The sequence below is a fragment of the Dipodomys ordii genome, unplaced genomic scaffold (assembly GCF_000151885.1).
Source record: "Dipodomys ordii isolate 6190 unplaced genomic scaffold, Dord_2.0 Scaffold71, whole genome shotgun sequence".
Classification (NCBI taxonomy): domain Eukaryota; kingdom Metazoa; phylum Chordata; class Mammalia; order Rodentia; family Heteromyidae; genus Dipodomys; species Dipodomys ordii.
The window spans coordinates 1,938,190-1,958,633 of record NW_012267287.1 but is presented as its reverse complement, the minus strand read 5'-3'; the positions used below and the strand labels follow the sequence as shown (position 1 = coordinate 1,958,633).

The 20,444-nt window shown below is 42.8% G+C and overlaps 1 protein-coding gene across 1 annotated transcript in view; it reads right to left on the bottom strand.

Annotated features, from left to right (window-relative positions):
- Htt (huntingtin) overlaps positions 1-20,444 on the bottom strand; it is a 116,213-nt gene that overhangs the window by 78,335 nt on the left and 17,434 nt on the right. The window contains exons 3-10 of the mRNA XM_013023885.1: positions 17,258-17,378; positions 15,955-16,014; positions 15,505-15,584; positions 12,264-12,402; positions 9,931-10,072; positions 8,132-8,310; positions 5,382-5,586; positions 4,654-4,701 (exon numbers count right to left, since the gene is read on the bottom strand). Of these exons, the coding sequence (XP_012879339.1) occupies positions 4,654-4,701; positions 5,382-5,586; positions 8,132-8,310; positions 9,931-10,072; positions 12,264-12,402; positions 15,505-15,584; positions 15,955-16,014; positions 17,258-17,378 (974 nt within the window). The remainder of the gene's footprint in view (positions 1-4,653; positions 4,702-5,381; positions 5,587-8,131; positions 8,311-9,930; positions 10,073-12,263; positions 12,403-15,504; positions 15,585-15,954; positions 16,015-17,257; positions 17,379-20,444) is intronic.

Sequence of the window (20,444 nt, the reverse complement as noted above, 5' to 3'; positions counted from 1 at the left end):
CAGAGTACTATAAAAATCAATAAACCCCTATGGAAAAAAGATAAAAGCAATGGTTCTCATACTGAAACACAAAATACTTTAACAACTGATCTCATTGAGTATTGTTTCTATTATGTAATTTATATTATTACATTTAACCTTAAGTAGTAAACTTTGGCTGAAGATTTCCAACCCTTAGCCTTAGAATATCTATGTCCTAACTCCAATAGCACATTAGAACTTATATATAAAATTTTATACATAAGTAAGTTGTGTTTCTTTTATTATCTTTTCATTTTGTTTTCATCTTGTCAAGAATCAGACCTCAATCACTATATAATCTGAGGGGATTAAATATTTCAATTGAAAAGTTCCAAAACTCCTTTGTGCATGTGTGTGTGTGTGTGTGTATGTGTGTGTGTGTAAGTATTTGTTACAGCTGAACTCAGTAACCTGCCTCATGCTTTCTATGTAGGTACTGTACCACTTGAGCCATATCCCCAACACTAGCCTGGACCTGGATCCTCCTACTTATACTTCCTGAAGTAGCTGGGATCACAGGCATATATCTCCATGCCCAGCTGATGAAATGAGATCTCAAGTTTTGCCAAGGATGGCCTCACCCATGAGGCTCATGGAGCGAGCAGCTGGGATGAGGGGCAGCACTTAGTTTCAACTGTCAAGCTTGACTGGATTGAGAATGCTTGGGAAATTAGTAAAGGATACTGCTGGGTATCTGTGAGGATACTTTCTGAAAGGATCAACTAGGAGTGAACTCCCTTTACAAATGTACACAGCACCAACAGGCTACAAGTCTGGACAAAAGAAAACAAGGGAGGAGGAAGAGGCTGGCTGACATAGCCTTGCGTGTGCTCTCTTGCTCTCTGGCTCTGGCTCACAGTGATGTGGGCTGCTGCGCTCCCATCATGGCTGTTCATGTAGTTCCTGTCAAGACAGACTGAAACCTCTCAAACAGTAAACTCAAATAAGTCCTTCCTGCCTTACATTAGGTCAGATATTTTGTCACAGCTACAGAAAACTGATTAACACAGATACTAACAAAGATACCATTTGGTTACTGGAAATGTCCAATTTGTAATTTCACTGCTCTTTAAGAGTAAATTAGAATTGTGATACCACATTTACATGATGTGATATTAAAGGCACCTTAAAAAAAAAGCAAAAAAAAAAAACCCAAATGCTAGATAAAATAAAACACACAGTAACTCGGTACAAATACCAAATAACGCAGCTTCTACTACAGGGCATGATTTACTTCGAAAAACCAAATAAAATTCCCCAACAGTAAACAGTAAACAATAGTCCCTAGTCTCTAAATTGGTAGCTTGCAAGTACGCTGTTCCGAGTTCTCCCCAGAGAAAGCTCCTCCAAAATCCAAGCACAGGAGGCAAGTGCACAGGACTGCAGCCTACCCTACCATCCTCAGCCCAACCGCAGTATATGCTCAACTCTTACCTATTGTCTGTACTAGCAGACTTCACTTGAAAAAAATAATTTTGTAGCTATAAGAAAAAAAATTCTATTCATAAACTGCTTTGTTAAATGGTAACTCCTTTGTAATACCATTTAAGGTAATAATCAAAAGAAAATAAATTATTTAAAAAGTTTTGAGTTGGGGGCCAGATGAGCGAGGCTCTGCTGGCTCACACCTGTCATCCTACTCAGGAGGCTGAGATCTGAGGATCGCAGTTCAAAGGCAGTTTGGGCAGGAAAGCCCAGGAAACTCTTATCTCCAATAAACTACCAGAAAACCGGAAGTGGTGCTGTGGCTCAAGTGGTGGAGTGCTAGCCATGAGCTGACGAACTGAGGGACAGCGCCCAGGCCCAGAGTACAAGCCCCACAACCGACCAAAAAGAAAAAAAAGTTTGAAAATGAACACAAAGACACAATATCTATGTGCATTTGATCACATAAATAATATTTATCAAAATCAATTCCACAAAACGAAAATAGAGGTTTCTTTGCTGCTGTTTTTGCTTTTTTATCTTGTTTGTTCATTTATCTCTCTTTGGGGGGAGGAGGACGCAGAAATGGAGAGATGAAGGTTGAAAAACCACAGCAGTGGTACTCACTAGACACTATGCTAAAAATGAGCGATGGAAGGGGTGACATTGTCCAAAAAGAAATGTTCTCATTACCTGACTTATGAAACCATAACCCTCTGTACATCACCTTTATTTATTTATTTAATTGTCGGTCATGGAGCCTGAACTCTGGGTCTAGGCCCTGTCCCTGAGCTCTTCAGCTCAAGGCGAGCACTCTACCACTTGAGCCACTTGAGCCACAGCGCCACTTCCAGCTTCTTCTGTGTATGTGGTGCTGAGGAATCGAAACCAGGGCCTCATGCATGCAAGACAAGCAAGCACTCCACCACTGAGCCACCTTCCCAGCCCCTGTACACCACCTTTATAATAACAATAAAAAATGGGGGGAAAAAACCCTACTTGAACCTCCTATAGCTTAAAACAAAAACAATGTTTGAAAATAGCTCTGAATTTTTTTTTAAAAATCTGAAAAAGAAAAAGTAAAGAGATTGAGGAAAAACAATGTCCTAGCTAGAAGAGGACAGAATGACTCATTTCAACAGCATCTTCTTATACATCCTCTGTGGAAATCATGACGAAGACACAGTAAGCGACCGGAGTACTTCATCACCAGTCCTTCACCAACGAGAGATTAACTTTCCCTGGACTTCTCCAGGCCCTTAAACAATGTTTCTCTAAAATATCAAACTTGGTAAGTATTCTACACAATGATGGCCTAAATGCCTCACTTTGATTTTTAAGAGATGGTCTGCACTACGTTGTCCAGGCTGGTCTTGCAATCCTAGATTTAACAATCCTCATACCAGGCTAGGAAGGTGGCTCAGTGGTAGAGAAAAAAGCCAGAAGTGGCGCTATGGCTCAAGTAGTAGAGCGCTAGCCTAGAGCTGAGGGACAGCACCCAGGCCCAGAGTTCAGGCCCCATGACCAGGACCCCCCCCAAAAAAAATCCTCATACCTCAGAAAATCCCAACCATACTACAAGTATGCACTAGCAAGACAAGATTCCTAGTGTAAGAGACTGAGTACTGTAAGTGTTTACTGGAGAATGCAATTCCAGTTAACGCGTCATGCAAAAGCCAGTTGTGGCGATTCGGGCCTGAAACCTCAGGTGTGGAGACAGCACGGAGGTTGTGAGTTGAAGACTGGCCTGCGGAGCCAGGAGACTCAAAGTGGAGCTGTGGCTCAAGTGGTAGAGCACTAGCCTTGAATAAAAAAGTTAAGGGACAGCACTCAGGCCCTAAGTTCAAGCCCAGGATTGGCACCAAAAAAAAAAAAAATCTCATTCAACCTGGGTACTGGTGGCTCATGCCACTAGTGCCAGGACAATTAAAAAAAAGGAAATAATCAGTGTTGCAAATAATTGTGTATAAGAAAGTTATCAAATTAAGTCAAGAAGACTTTGACTTAATAAAAATGAAAGTAATTATATCACAAAACTTTGATATACATAAAGCTAAGTGTGGCTTAAATTGAAATAATTAACCAAACAAGCTATTTAGCAATAGTCCTAACACTAGACAAAATTAATTAGGAAGAGAAGTTATCTTTATCAATTATAATGATCCCCACAGTAGGAGTGGGCCTGCTGCATGTATTAAGGTTGTACTGAAACAAGACCACACTTATCAGCTCACATACTGTCTATACTACTTTCCTGCCACAGAGTGGAATTAAAGAGTTTCAAGGGACTTTATGGCTCATATAGCTAAATAGTTACTCTCTGATAACTAATCATTTTTTAAGCTCATTCCTGACCTTCATCATTAGAAACTGATGAGGAGCCAGGCACTGGTGACTCAGACTTATAATCCTAGCTACTACGCAGGAAAGTCCAGTCCAAGAGCCTCCTATCTTCTTCTTCTTCTTTTTTTTTTTTTTTGTCGGTCGTGGGGCTTGAATTCTGGCCTGGGCGCTGTCCCTCAGCTCTTCAGCTCAAGGCGAGCGCTCTACCACTTGAGCTACAGCGCCACTTCCGGTTTTCTGGTGTTTTTTTGGGGTAGGAGTCTCACAGTCTCTCCTGCCCATCCTGCCCGGGCTGGCTTTGAACAGCGATCCTCAGATCTCAGCTTCCTGAGTAGCTAGGATTATAGCCGTGAGCCACCAGTGCCCAGCGAGCCTCCTATCTTCTATAAACTCCCCCAAGAAGCCAGAAGCAGGGCTGTGTCTTAAGTAGTAGAGCATTTTCCTTAAGCAAAACAACATTGAAGAATAGTGCAAGCCCCTAGGACTGGCACAAAAATAAATAAATGAATAAAAAGAAAACCTCAGGGCCTAGACATAGTCCCTGAGCTTTTTTTGCTCAAGGCTAGCACTCTACTGCTATGAACCACAGCTCACAGACTTTCCCAATAGGTTGGCTTCAAACCATGATTTTCAGATAGCAGCTTCTTGAGTAACAGGATTACAAGTGTGAGCCACCAGCACCTGGCTCAGAATTAACTTAAAGGCTACAGAAACCTTCAGGCCTGCTAATCAGATTCTGGCAATATTTCTACATACAATCATCCTACTGCAAACAACTGGAGACATTTTATTCTACATAGTAAGAAATACAGAAGAAAAATACAGTTTGATTCAACACAAGACTCAGACTTGTGAAATAATCACCTTTTTGCTTCCTTGAAAGGATAGGGCTGCATGAAGAACCCCCTCCGGCTGTAAATCACACAGAGTGACAGGAGAGAGTAAAGTAACAAGCTGTTAAAATCTAGAAGAAATTTAAAAATCTTCAAAAAACTTGATTTACCCTTAAAACTAGTAAGAATCTGAGTGAATATATTTCTATAGGAAGTGCAGAAATTCCACAGTTCGACATTTTAAACTCAGGATGAAAATTACACCAAAATTCAAATACACAGTTCTAACAATATGACTAAAATTTCAAAAGAGGTCAGACTGCACATAAAAAGCCAAATTAAAAGTATCAAAGAACTCAGCTAATCGTCACATATAGAAGAACCAAATATAAATTAGCTTTCACTAGAAGCAATCATTAAAGTTGAGTAATTGCTCTCGTTGGTTATAAGGTAAGCTTTCCACAGAGAAAGGCGACTTCAAAGGACAAGTGGCTATGATGGACTAACATTTTCCACTCAAGTACTCACTTTCTGCAGTCAAGTCAAAGGAAAAGTTAGGAAACCAGGCTTTAAATGCTTGAGTTCATTCTATCACCTAACTTTCTAAACCCTAGTTCTCCTTTTTGCAAAAAACGATTTTAAATTTGGGCAAGAAACCAGGTGCTGACTCTCAGCACAGCACAGCCCCACAACGCAGGAGGGTCCCAAGCATTAATTAGTGCTCAGTTGCTGATAAGCAGACCTTGGCTGAGAACGCACCTAGAAGTTCCACAATGCTCCCACTGCGGTCTCGGCCCTGGGCCTCCTCTTGAGCTGCAGCTAGCTGTCCAAGCCCACCTGGCATGGTCAGTGCCTGCAGCAGCTCCGGCGGTGGGGTGCGGAAGAGCTGCTGTAGGAGCTCCAGTGCTCCTGTCACCACATTGTGGTCTTGGTGTTGCGTGTGATGCAAAGTCAGTTCATACACCTAGACACAGAGGCACAGGTCTTCAGTCATGGTTTTTAAAACATGTCCCATATTTCACCTTGCTTTATTTTTACAGGTCTTGATTGGCAAAGCTTGTGCTTTAATTTCTCCCTTAAAAACTCCTCTGTCATTTCTACTGGTGTTTATTAACATCCACATTATATTCTAAATGCACATGATTTTTTCCCTTGATACACTAATTCCTTAGACATAAACGGAGCACATCTACTAAACATGCTAAAGTCAATCTGCTTTTTCCAAAACTGGGAGTAAGAAAGGAAATGCGCCCAGCTGGCACCAGGTAGACGGTCAATGCTGGAAACATGATTCTGAGAAATTTAAAGACACATCAAATTTTATTTTGATAAAATTAAAAATTGTAATACTGTTAATATTATATACAGATTTATTCTTTTTCCCTTTAAGAGTTGCCAGATAAAATGTAGACACAGTGAAATCGGAATTTCAGTTAACACAAATTTTGTGTAATTTGGAACAATACTCACTGCAAAATTACTATTCGAAATTCAAATTCCACTGATATCCTGAATTTTCATTTGCTAAGTTTGCCAACTATACCATTAGTATAAAAGTATACACGGTTTTAAAGTCAGTGTAAAAGAGTTTTAAATAAACAGTCAAAGAAAGCTGCCTTAAACCTTTGGTTTTAGCTCTTCTGATGCAGCCTCCGCAACCCTACTCACAGCTGACAAACTGCAGTCCAAGGTCACATACCGCCTGCAACTGAAATGTCACTGGTGCATGGCCTGTTCATGGGCTGTCTGTGACTCTTCTGCCCTATAATGGTAGAGATGGCACGACTTGCAAAGCTAAGGGCCTTTCTGAAGATGCTTTTGGACTCTGCTTTAGGTTATCAGCTTATGTTAGCACCAGCACTGCTTCTTCCTCTTTACCACATTCACATGTTTCCACATAACACTATTCAAAGTTGGTGTCCTCCATAGAGAAATTGAGTCTAAAAAAGTCAGTTAAGCCAGGTGCTGGTGGCTCATGTCTGTCATCCTAGCTACTCAAGAGGCTGAGATCTGAGGATCACGGTTCAAAGCCAGCCGGGCAGGAAAAATCCATGAAACTCTTATTTCCAATAAACCACCAGAAAATGGGAAGTGGTGCTGTGGCTCAAGTGGTAGGGTGCTTGCCTTGAGCTGAAGAGCTGAGGGACAATGCCCAGGTCCAGAGTTCAAGCCCCAAGACCGACCAAAAAAAAAAAAGCAATACGTATTATCAGGTTATATAAAATCACTCACTAGAAAGCCTGTTAACGTGATAATCAAAAGGAAAAGTTTCATTCATTACTAAGTACAGCTTAAAAAGAAAAGGATTTAACGGTAATTCTTTGATTATAAATTATCTTAAAATTATTATACATTTTATTTTGCTTAAATTGTAAGATTTTTGTGAATTTCACTGGTTTTCTTCGAGTTCTTTATTGTGTTCCACCTTCTCTAATATCAATGTAGGCACAGGCCTCACTTTATCCAGCTTCTGAGTCATAATATTTATTGTTGGGAATTCTTGGAGTTCCTAATCTGAATTACATGTTATACAACAACCAGCTTAAGAATGGCTTTTAGCACATTTCAATCTAGGATTCTTTATTTTATTGTACTTATTTCTGGTACATTTCCTCAAACGTTTTTCTTCAGAAAGCATGAAAGAAATATTCAGAAGCTGGACACCAGTGGCTCACACCTGTAATCCTAGCTACTCAGGAGGCTATCATCTGAGGATCCACAGTTCAAAGCCAGTCTGGGCAGGAAAATCTGCAAGACTTTTATCTCCATTAATCACCATAAAAAAAGCTGCAAGTGAAGCTATGGCAAGTGGTAGAATGTTAGCCTTGAGCAAATAAAAGCTTAGGGACAGCTCCAGGCCCTAAGTTCAAGCCCCAGGATTGGCACCAAAATAAGAAAGAAAGAGAGAGAGAGGGAGAGAGAGAGGGAGGGAGGGAGGGAGGGGATGGAGGGAGAAAGGAAGGAAGGAAGGAAGGAAGGAAGAAGGAAGGAAGGAAGGAAGGAAAGAAAGAGAAAGAAGGAAAAAAAGAAGGAAGGAAGGAAGGAAGGAAGGAAGGAAGGAAGAAAGAAAGAAAGAAAGAAAAAAAGAGAACAACATTCAGAGTTTCTATCAGGCTCCCACTGTCTGTATTTGCCCATCCCTGTCTAGTACTGCACCCTGTCCAGACCAGCTTACTATGTCATGGATTCAAGAAGCAGAGATTGTACCTAAAATGCTTGCTATTGCATCCTTAGCACCAGTCTGATGGAGAGCACACAGTGAACACTCAGTATTAACTGAGAATGGATGAGCACTCTTCATGACCCTTGGTTTTATAGATGGATACCTGGTGCAAGCTGAGGGGCATCATTCATGACCATGTGGACCTGAGGAAGTTGCAGGTCCGAAGCCGATCCCTGGAAGTCTAGTCCTGGTTCCCACAGCTATCAGTTCTGTGCCTCCTGTCCAAGTTAGTGGAGTTACCACTTGTTCATCCTTGCAGCACAAGACTATAGGGTGTGGCTCCTACCTGAACAAGCTGCTCAGCAGAAGGAGAGACTTCCATTTCTTTCCGTGTCACCCCAAAGCTGCCTTTCAGGCTTGTGTCCTTGACCTGCTGCTGTAGTAAAGGCACCAGATACCTCAATGTGAGCAGCACGCCGAGGATCAGGAGTGTGGAGTGCTCTTCCTCCACAGGTACCAGCAGACCTACAAAGGCAGCCAATGTGATTTCTTAGCAGCTAATTTGCGGCTCAAAGAGCTGCAGCACTCTTTGATAAAAAGGGGAGACCCAGTAGGGCACCAGTGGCTCACACATGTAATCCTAGTTACTCAGGAGTCTGAGATCTGAGGATCACAGACAGTTCCAGCAACAGAGTCTGTGAAACTTGTATTTTCAATTAAGCACCAAAAAAGCCCTAAGTGGAGCTTGGCTCATGTGGCAGAGTGCTGGCCCTGAGCACTCAGGGATAGCGTCCAGGCCCTAGGTCAAAAGACACACACACACGCACACACACACACACACACGGAGGGAAAAGACACACACACACACGGAGGGAAAAGACACACACACACACACACACACGGAGGGAAAAGACACACACACACACACACACACGGAGGGAAAAGACACACACACACACACACAGAGGGAAAGACCCAGAACACACACACACACACACACACACACACACACACACACACACACACACACACACACACACACACACACGGAAAGACCCAGAGGAAAATCCTCCTCTAAGGACAGCAGTAAGGATAAAGATGGTATAGGCATGACTAAAGGCAGATTGTGTGCCCAGATCTAACAGTGGATCTGTAGGACAGCCCTATCTTTAAGCTTACTGAAGCCCTTACAGTGAACATAATTACATCTGAAAGTCCGGAAGTTTGTTTTGTTTTTTTTGTTGGTCGTGGGGCTTGAACTCTGGGCCTGGGTGCTGTCCCTCTGCTCTTCAGCTCAAGACAAGCGCTCTACCACTTGAGCCACAGCACCACTTCCAGGAAGTTATTTTATATCAAATGTCAACATGCTCACCCCTGGATCTGCTAATACTACAGGAGAAATGATCAGACCCTACAGAGAACCTACAGGGTGCTGAGGTAGTTTCAGGCCAGGAGGGCAGGCGGGGCTGTATTCCACCTGGATGTTCTTGGGCACCACAGCTCCTGCATGGCTGCGGTGATCACACGTGGGCTCATGCCAGCCTCTGCATAGCTCATTATGTAGTAGGCACCCAGTGATAAGTCACCTGATTCAGCAATAACTTGATTTTTTTTGTTGTTGTTGGTCGTGGGGTGTGAACTCTGGGCCTGGGCGCTGTCCCTGTGCTCTTCAGCTCAAGGCAAGCACTCTACCACTTGAGCCACAGTACCACTTCCGGTTTTCTAGTGGTTTGCTGGAGATAAGAGTCTCATGGAGTCTCCTGCCCGGGCTGGTTTTGAACCTCGATCCTCAGATCTCAGCCTCCTGAGTAGCTAGGATTATAGGTGTGAGCCACCGGTGCCCAGCTTGATTTTTTTTTTTTAATACTGGTATTAGGGCTTAAATTCAGGCCTCAGTGGCTTTTTCAATAAACACTAGAACTCCACCATTTGAGCCACACCTCCAGTTCTAACTTTTTGCTAAGAGTCTCACCAATATGTCTGCCAGGATGGATTTAAATCCTGATCCACAGATCTCAGCCTCCTAAGTAGCAGGTTTCAGGCTGGTGTGAGCCACTGGTGCCAGCTTATGGTCCGCTCTGAAAGGTTCTCAAGTCTATTTTGAGTACAGCCAGAGGCTAGGTTATCCACACGCCTCACCCTTACCTAGGAGCACATTCAGAAGCCAGCTGTAGAAGTACTGAGTCCTCCTGGAGTGCTGGCAGATACTCACTGCAGAGCCAGCTGCGGTGCGACGGACAGTGGGGGAATTTGATTTCAGATTTGCTATGAAAGCCTTTAACAGGACCTGTGAAGGCAAAAAACCCCAACAAACGAAAGATGCTACAATGAGGGTCATCGTGTGTCCCCTACAACTAGGCTTGAATGTAGAGCTTCAAGTTTTTCCAGAGTATATATTATAAACAAGTAAGACTTTTTTTCAGAAATGAATGAACCAAAGTCAGGAGCAGCTGACAAGCACATGGTCTATTTGCTTTTCTGCACACTGCATTAGACTTGCTCGGCATGTATGTCCTGTCTATGATAGCTGAGGCCTCCGTATCCAGGGAAGGTACACTCACAGAATTCGGGGACACCTACACAAAACATCAGACCCAGCCAGGTGCTGGTGGATCACACCTATAATCCTAACTCCTCAGGAAACTAGGATTCAAAGCCAGCCCAGGCAGGAAATTCCATGAGACCCTTACCTCCAATTAACCAGCAAAAAACTTGAAATGGGGAACTGTGGCTCAAGTGGCAAAACACCAGCCTTGAGTGAAAAAGCCAAATAAGCACACAAGTTCCCAAGTTCACGCCCCAGTTACTGGCATGAGCGTGCGTGTGCACACGAGTGTGTGCACATGAGCACACACAATCCTATCCGAAAAGTAACTAAAGTCAAAAGCTGGAGATCTTATCTCAGTGTTAGAGCATTTATCTGGCAAGTACAAACTTCAAAGTGCAAAACCCAGTACCTCAAGAAATATGGTGGTAAATATCATACATCTAAGACACAGAATTAAGGCAAATAGGAAAGGAAAATCATCTTTGTTTATAATCCTTTTGCTGTTCCCAGATTTCATTGATAATACATTTGAATGAGCACAAGTGGATTGGAAGGGCAGGGAAATTTTTTTTTTTTTAGTAATGCTAAAGGCCCAAGAAAGTAGTATAGTAATATGGCTATTCTACTTTAAAAAAGGTGGGGGGTGAAAGAGGGAGAGGGAACGAATGAAGGAAAGCAGGGAGGGAGGGAGGAAGTAAAAGAGGTAGAGAAGAAGAAAGGAAGACAAAAGCCAGATGCCAGTGGCTCACACCTGTAATTGTAGCTTCTCAGGAGTCTGAGATCTAAGGGTCACAGTTTGAAACAAGCCTGGACAGGAAAGTTCATGAGATTCTTATCTCCAGTGAACTTCTAAAAGGTCAAAGGTGGAACCGTGGCCAAAGTGGTAGAGCACTAGCCTTGAGTAAAAAATGCTCAGGGAGGGGAGGATAGGGGAGGGAGACAGAGAAACTTGGCACAATTTTACTAGAATGTGATACAAATCATAGAGAAAAACAGAAAACTTAAATTACCCAGTGAAGTGTTATCCCCTGCCTGGTCTCTGCACTGACACCAGTTCTCACAGAAGCACCTGCTCCCTCCCAAAAGGCCCCATGAGCAGGTGGCTCATTGGGCGTCACAGTGCTCATGTTCTGCAACTGCAGGAGCCTCCACGGCCAGGAGGGAGCAAAAGAAATAGCAGCATTAGCAGCTCCCACCGACTGAGCAAGATGACTGGGTTACTACATTAAATTCTTAACATGCATGACCTCCTTTGCTTACTCCAAAGCCCATGAAATTGGCTTTTAACATCACGTTAATATTAAAAGAGAACCTTGAGATACAGAGAAAAAAAAATCATGAACCAGGCTGGCCAATTTAGTCAGGTTACCAGCTAGCAAGAGTGCAGAATTCCAATGCAATTCCATCGGACTCCAAAAAGTGTTCTTGCCACTGCACTCCCAGCCTCCCAGGAGAACTGTGCTGCTCAGGACTGAATGCAAAAAAGGAGAGCAAGGGTCCTGCATGCACTCCACAGGCTGTTGGACAACCACAGTTCCTAGACACCACAAGCAATAAATCAGAACAAGTTTGGAGGTTGTCTGCTGCCAAGCAGGTGCTGGCGCTTGTGGGCATACCACCCAAGAGCTGCTGCCACTCTGAGGGCTTGGTGCTGACTCTCCTCAACCAAGCTGAGCCGGAACTCAACTTCTCTGGAAAAATGTGCTTTGAATTTACATTTATAAACCATCTCTTTCTTCACTTCACCCCATAATAAAAAGCAGAAGTGGAAGAAAACTCCTGGGGTGCCTGAAAACTACACAAGACAGTGGTGTGGCAAATCAGGAAGCCAACTTGCCTTGCCGTCATTACTGTATGACTCAAATGACTGCCCAGCCAGTGGCCCCAGGAGTACAATCTGCACATTTTCAACCTGAGGTGGCAATCATACCTTAATTTCATTGTCATTTGCAAAATTGCCAAAAGAAGCCATAATTTTGGGAATAGCTGCAGCCAAGGTCTCCTGGACCGATTCCTCGGGTCTCTTGCTTGTTCGAGTTAAGCATGGCAGGAGATTCACCAGGTAAGGCCTAAATGTGCAAGAGGAACATTGGTCATTCTTCAGGTCTCCTATAATGAAAAATACAAACACTTGGCTTTCTATTAGGAAAAACACGGTTTTATAAACAAGTAATCCTTAATAGAAACAAAACAGTACTCAGATAAAAGGAACAGCAAGCTTCAGTGCAGATTGGGGTTACCCACCCCTCATCTCTCCCATAATCAGAGGACAGTAAGAACCTGGGTTTAGTCAGGTGCTGATAACTCACATCTTTAATCCTAGCTGTTCAGGAGGCTGAGATCTGAGCACTAAGGTTTGAAGTCAGCCCAAGCAGACAAATCTTATCTCCAATTAACTAGTATAGTGAAAAGCCGAAAGTGGAGCGATGGCTCAAATGGTAGGGCACCAGCTTTGAGCAAGAAAGTGAGAGGACCTGAGTTCAAGCCCCAGTGCTGGTGCCTGTGCCATGCATGCACACACACGCACGAACACACACACAGAATCCAGACTTAGTTACAGTAAATTGTAAGTTATTAAAGTTATTAAAATGCCCCTATTTTGATTCAATAATATCAGAAAATACTACTTTAAAAACATAATTTTTAAATACATGAATAAAGCTTTCTTAAAAAAGAAACAATACAAAATAGAAAAAAAAATGTTCAAACCTAACTAAATGAGGCCTTTTAGAGACCTTGGAAAGAAAAAAAGGAAGCTGTGAGACACGAAGACTGAGTCACAAGACAGAGTCAAGCCTGGGACTGAATCCTTGGCCCAACCACAGAGATCCCTGCAGTAAGGGACCTTCTTCCTTCAGTGGTGAGACAGGTGGCCGGCCAGCAAGGCCACAGGCAGTACTGACTGCTTTTGTGACAAAAACAGCAAAGAAAAAAATAAACAGGGAAGCGAGAGGACCTCTCCAAGATGACTTTTTACTGAGACCTGAAAGGAAAAACTAAACCAGCCATCTGGAAGAAATTGAACTTGTTTAATGGACTACAATCAAGCCAATGAACCTTGAGGGGAAGGGGGGGTGCGGGGAGGGGGAGTCCTTAACCTAAAATTTTACCTGGCTGGTACTAAGAAGAAAATGACAGGCGCGTGCATATGTGAACACACACACACACACATACACACAATATGTGTTCTTTTTGTAGTACTAGGGATTGAACTCAACACATTGAACTCAACATTGTCACCTGAGCCACTCTCCAGTCCTTTATGCTTGTAGTATGTTTTCCAGACAGGGTCTCCTTCTGCCTGGACTGACCTTAGATTGTGATCTCACGATCAGCCTCCCAGTCTAAGTAGTTGGGATTACAGTCATGTCCCACCACACCTAATCACAATTATATATTCTTATCGTCACTTTGGCTGCTATGTAGTAAACTTGGGATGCACTGCTTCAGAAATATAATAACGTTTTCAAACTAAGGATAATTAGGCTTAGAATGTAGCTCAGTAGTGGAGTATACACTCACCATGCTCAAGGTCTTAGGTTCCATTTCCAATAAAAATAAACAAGTAAGGTAGTCAAAGGAAGGCTTTTATAAAAACAAACTTCCTAAAGCAAGTACCAGTGGCTCACATCTTTAATCCTAGCTACTCAGGAGGCTGACTTAGGCACACACATTCTCAAGAATCTTACCTTTAATTAACCAGCAAAAAGCTGGAACTGAAGGTATGGCTTGAGTGACAGTAGTGCCTACCATGAGGGAAGAAAGCCTAGCAGGGGCATGAGGCCCAGTTCCAGCCCCAATACTGGTGCACACACATACACACACACAAAGCTTACTTAATGATTGTAGCTTTGTGGTCATACAAGGTTAACACTGAAACAACAATGTCAAAAGGATCACTATTTCATGTTAACAATGAGGATTCAGCCTGCTCTACCAGTTTCTGTGGGATGGAGCCAAGGGTCTCTGGGATGTGAGCATGCTTTGACCAGTTAAGGAGAGAAGGAAGGACTTGATTTGATTTTTTTCTTTTTTAAAAAAAAGGTCCAACTTTGTTTCTCAACCCATTAAGGCAGAACTGTTTCAAGTAGTTAAAACTTGATGCACATCTCAACATTTATCCTTTCAATCCAGGCAATCAACACATATTTGCTTTCTAGTAAGTCCTACAGTTTGTGAGATGAGACTGGAACCTCAGCCTTCCCTGTTAACAAGTACCTTTAAGCAACTATGACGTGCAGCCAGTGTGCATACATACAGACTGCGCACTACAGTGTTGAACAGGACAGTGAGACCCCTGCAAACTTAGAAAACACATTTCCTAAGTCACATGGCAAGATGGACGAAAACTAACAAGTATACTAATAAAGTATATAAGAATATTCCACATAGGAATGGGTGCTGTGAAGGAAATATAAGCAGAACAAGGCAGCCATTTGGGAGGGGCAGAGTAGGCAACGTGAAACACACTAGATTTAGACAAGGAGGTGTACCTGAAGAAGAGAGGTCTGAGCTGAGACATAAAGATCAGCAGATCCAAAATAATTTTTAAATGTCTCAGAGGCGCTGGGCACCAGTGGCTCTTGCCTGTAATCCTATCTATTTAGAAGGCTGAGATCTAAGGATCACAGTTCAAATCCAACCAAGGCAGGAAAGTCTGTGAAACTCTTACCTCCAATGAACCACCAAAAAATCAGAAGTAGTGCTGTGGCTCAAAGTTTCAGAATACTAATTTTGAGTGAAAAAGCTCAAGGACAGTACCCAGGCCCTGCGTTCATGCCCTACAACCCACGGGGGGAAAAAAAAAAAGCAGAAGTGGAGGTGTGGCTCAAGTCACAGAGTACCAGCTAAGTGAGAGCATGAGGCCACATTTAAGCACCAGTACTGGCTTCATAAAAAATAAAAGCTGAGCTAGACACTGGTTGCTCATGCTTATAATCCTAGCTACTAAGGAGGCTGAGATCTGAGGACTGAGATTCAAATCTAGCCCAGGAAGGAAAGTCCATGAGACGTTTAACTCCAATAAACCACCAGAAAACCACCAGAAGTAGTGCTGTGGCTCAAGTGCAAAAAGTGGCTGTGAGCAGCAAAAAAGGTAAAGGGTAGCACCCAGATCCTGAGGCAAGCCCCAGTACTGGCACAATAAACAAACAGACAGAAGTACAACCTACCTGCATTTCTGAGGTCGAACCAGGTGAGCCAGCTCAGCAAACCTCCAAAGGGCAGCACGCAGACTTCGAGGGGCCCCATTCTGAGTGCATTTAATGAGCAACAAGTTACATTTAAGAGTCACATGCACTTGTCAGCAGAAGGGCAATGTGTGAACAAAGATTCTCTTTACTCACTCCTATTTTCAGAGAGGAGGCTAAATGCGTAAAACATCTGGTTTTAGACAGACGGCTTCAATTATAAAGATATATATTAAAAAGTTAAGTTAACCTTTTAAACTTTCATCTAATAAAATGAAGAATAAGCTTCTGGAGAAAAGCAAAACAAAGTCTCCTTTTCAAACAGCATTTTCTCATAATTTTTTCTTATTAACTTCAAAATAAAATTTTAAACATACAGTTGCATTCAGTGTTAAAATATCATCTTTATGACAACGGAAAATAAAGGCCTACCTTTTTAATTTCCTTATAGAGTTCTAACTGTAGCCTTGGCAGATTAGAATCCATCAAAGCCTACAAGGAGACAGAAATAGGGCTGAGACTGTGGCAAAGTGGTAGAGTGCTTGCCTAGCCTACATGAAGCCCTGGGTTTGATTCCTCAGTACCACATACACAGAAAAAGCTTGAAGTAGCACTGTGGCTCAAGTGGCAGAGTCCTAGCCTTGAGTAGAGAGAGGCTCAGGGACAGAGCTCAGACCCTGAGTTCAAGCCCCAGGACTGGCCAAAAAAAAAAAAGGAGCGCATGATACATTCATGGAAGACACACTTACTCGTGGTTCTAAAGGCAAGCAAAATTTGAACTTGGTGGCAAAGTCAACTAGAATAGCAACTAAATTGGAAAACTATTCCTTCCTTCCTTCTCCAACCCCCAGCACTGCCTCATTTGAACTCAAGGACTGGCTACTTTCCCTGAGCTCTTCTGCTCAAGCACAGTGTTCCTACTGTTTGAGCCACAGCTCCAGTTCTGGGATTTCTGGTAACTAATTGGAGATGAGCGTCTCACTGATTTTCCTGCCCAGGCTGACTTCAATCATAATTCTCAGTAGTAGCCAGGATTACAGGTGTGAGCCACCAGAGTTCAGCTGAAAACTATTAAGAAGCAAATGTAGGCAGAAATTACTGGACATACTTGACATGAGTCACTAAAAAGAATTTAACCTTTATCAAAATCAAATACTGCATAACAAAATTAAAATTAAAGCTCTCAGAGTAAACCTTCACTAGATGACACCAATTCAGGTGACAGGCTACAAAGTGAGAAGTGTGAAACAGGCCAAAGATGACCCTCGCGCCACCAGGTAACACTTAGGACCCAGGATCCTCCATCCTTCCTGAAAATCTGGGCCTCCTCTCTGGCAGGGATGCTCACAGCCTCCCCACGCCCCAGCCTATGCTACTGAGAAGCTTCATGGTCCTCAAAGCTCTTTCTTGCCCTCCCTGCTCACTTCAGGGTTAAACCAGAAATAAGGTCCAGGCAGCCCCCTGGTAACCAAGGCTAACAGCTTCTTGTCCTACTCTGGTCCTCTTTTAAAATGTCACTGCAAATGTGTGTTCACTGCAGAGGACAATGTGACCCAGCCCTCCTTGCCACCGGGACATGCACACCCTGCCATGGAAACTCAGCTCCTTCTGACGTGCCAGGTACATGCAAATACCCCGACCCCAAACCACACACCACAACCAGAGTCAGCCAGACATCTTGACACACTCAAGACAGGGGAAGTATGAAACGATGGCTTCTTTGCTTAGCTCTTACTTTTATAACTTTGTTGAGGCATTCATCAGCCACCATCCTGACATCTGACTCCGCATCATCACTACACAGCAGAAAAAGTTCCATAGCGATACCGAGAAGTTTCTGAAATTCTGGAGAATTTCTAAAGTATAAAAAAAGAAAAGACTGTCACAGCCAAGAGGAACCTACAGAGAGACATGATGACAAAATGAATAAAGTATCCAGAATTCTGCATACAATTCTGAAATAGAAAAGGAACATTACATGAAAATTAATGGCTTTAATAGCTCAGCAGTATTGATTGTGAAAAATATAATCCTCTAATGTAAAATACTAAATGGGACAACACTTTCTCTTTCTTGTTAGTATACATTAGCTATACACAGAGGGGAGGTTGTGCTATGACATTTCCATGCATGTGCTCAACATATCCAATCCCCTCCCCACTCCATTACTCTCCACTGTCTTCACTCCCCAGGTCCTAATATAATTTCAAGAGCTTCATAGTTCTTTCTTCATATTTGCCAGGCTCCATCCCTTTCTGGACAATATTCATCCTCTTTTACTCTCATTAGCCCAACAGAACCAGTTTCTCTCTCCCTTTCCTTCCCCACAGACTATTAACAGCCTTAATTCAAGTTCTTATCTCTGTTAAAACACCTATGCACAAGCACTTGGTCCAGCCATGCCTCTGGCTTTTTTGTGTGTGCTGGTACTGGGGCTTGTACTCTGGGCCTGGGCGAGGTCCCAATTTATTTAAGCATATCTCTTATCACACTAAAACGTAATTTAAATAAAATTGAACTTTTTATGGTGGTACTGAAGCTTGAACTCAGGCCCCCAGTACTCCCAGTAACCAGCACAAAACTAGGATGGATGGATGGAGAGAGAGAAGGGGCAAGGAGGGGGCAAGGGGGGGCACATTCTATAGTCCTAGTACTCAGGAAGTTCAAGACCAGCCTAAGTTATTCACGAGTTCAAGGGGGAAAAGCTTCTTGTAAGCAGCAGCATAGCAGCACATACACTGACTTTTTTTTTTTTTGCTGGTGGTCCTGGGGCTTGAACTCTGGGTCTAGGTGCTGTCCCTGAGCTGCTTTTGCTCAAGGTTAGCACTCTACCACTTGAGCCACCATGCCATTTCCAGCTTTTTTGAGTATTTTATTGGAGGTAAGAGTTTCATGGATTTTCCTGCCTAGGCTTCAAACAGCAATCCTCACAGCTCAGCCTCCTGGGTAGCTAGAATTACAGGTGTGAGCCACTAGTGACTGGCTTACTTTTTGTTCAATCTGAATATTCTCTGCCTTTAATGTCTATATTGCTAGGTTTAAATCTACCATTTTTTCCCCTTCTTATCCCACATGTTCTTCCTAATGCTGGCTCCGTTTGGCCGGCCTTGGCATGCATGTCTGAAGGCCTGTTATTGTCACTTAACCACCAAATAAGCAAAAAAAAAAAAAAAAAACGCCAGAAAGGGAACTGTGGCTTGAGTGGTACAGTGCCAGCCTTGAGCAAAAAAGCTCAGAGACAGCACCTAGTCCTGAGTTCAAGCCCCAGGACCAGCACCAAAAAATTAAAAAAAAAAAAAAGGATTGCATACATTTCCTGTGACTACTATAATAAATTACTACAAACTGAGTGGCTTAAAACAACAAAATTTACTCTTCCACAGCTTGAGTCCAAAATCAGTATTACTGAGCTGAAATGAAGATGTAGGCAGTGCTGAACTCCATGAGCTCACTCCTGCTGTGATGGCAACTGGCACTCCCGGGCTACGGTCACATCACTACAACTGTACAGGCTCCAAGGCCAGCACCTTTAAACCTCTCTGCTCCATCTTCACATGGCCTTTTCTCTTTCCCTCTCCTGTCTATGCACACCGCAGAAGCAACAGAAAATTCCAAAGGCCATTCAAATTTAAGGAGAGAGGTAACAGGACATAATAGTCACATGTTTACAGAGTATGTCCATTTCAGCCCTACTCTGTGAAATCTTTGTGAGTATGAAGACTATTCTAAATGAACTACTTATTTATCTGATAAGACCTGTGATCACCCTAGCTCCATAAAATATCCTGTCATAATGTTCCACTGTAGAAGTATAATGAATGCAGCATTGCTCCATAAAAGCAGAGGAGACAAACTAATGTGAAAACTATTATTTTAAGATGGCAAACTGAACCACAACTAAAATCTTAAAACAGTTAAACATACTTAATACAAACATAAAGCTAACATTCTATGAACTCCACAGAATTCTCAAAAAACAGAATGTCAAGCGTAAAGTTCAGAGTATTTAGACTTGAAGAGATCTTATTTTCTGGGTTGGTAGCTTTCAAGAATAAATGATATTCTTTGGGACTAAGTATTCAAGGTCACCTTGCATAAAAGGTTAAAACTTGTACCTCTGGACAATACACATCTCTATGGGATGTTACTCAATGAATACTTCTCTACAGCTAAATCTTCAGTGTTTCCTGTGTACTGCCTGCTGGCACAAAATCTGAAAATGGAGCTGACACTTCAAACATGAGACAACACAGGTTCAAAGACATTAAAGCTTACCTAAAACCACTAGCAGCCAGGGTTGGAGAAAGGCCCCCAAGGGCCACTCCTGCCACTGGTGGTTCATGCCCTGCCACTGGTGGTTCATGCCTATAATCCTAACTACTCCAAAGACTAAGTAAGATCTGAGCATTGTGGTTTAACGTCAGCCCAGGCAGAAAAGGCTGTGAGACTCTTATTTCCAATAAACTACACAGAAAAATTCAGGAATGGAGCTTTGCCTCAAGTGGTAGAGCGCTACTGTAAGCAAAAGAAGCTCAGGGTCAGTGCCCAGGCCCTGAATTCAAGCCCTAAGACCAGAAAATAAATAAGATCACCTAGCTTACTTTTTAAAATTGTTATTGTAGAGTTGATATACAGAGGGTTACAGTTACATGAATCAGGTAATGAGTAATGTTCAATTCTTTTTGAACCATGTTTCCCCTTCCATCGCTCTCTCCCAGTCTTTCCCTCCTGTCCCCAAGAACACTTAGCTTATATAGGAGTCAGAGATGGAATTCAAACCATTTCCCTCTACTTTTTTTTTTTTTTTGGGTCCGGTCATGGGGCCTGAACTCTAGGCCTGGGCACTGTTCCTCAGCTCTTCAGCTCAAGGCTAGCACTCTACCACTTGAGCCACAGCGCCACTTCCAGCTTTTTTCTTTTTG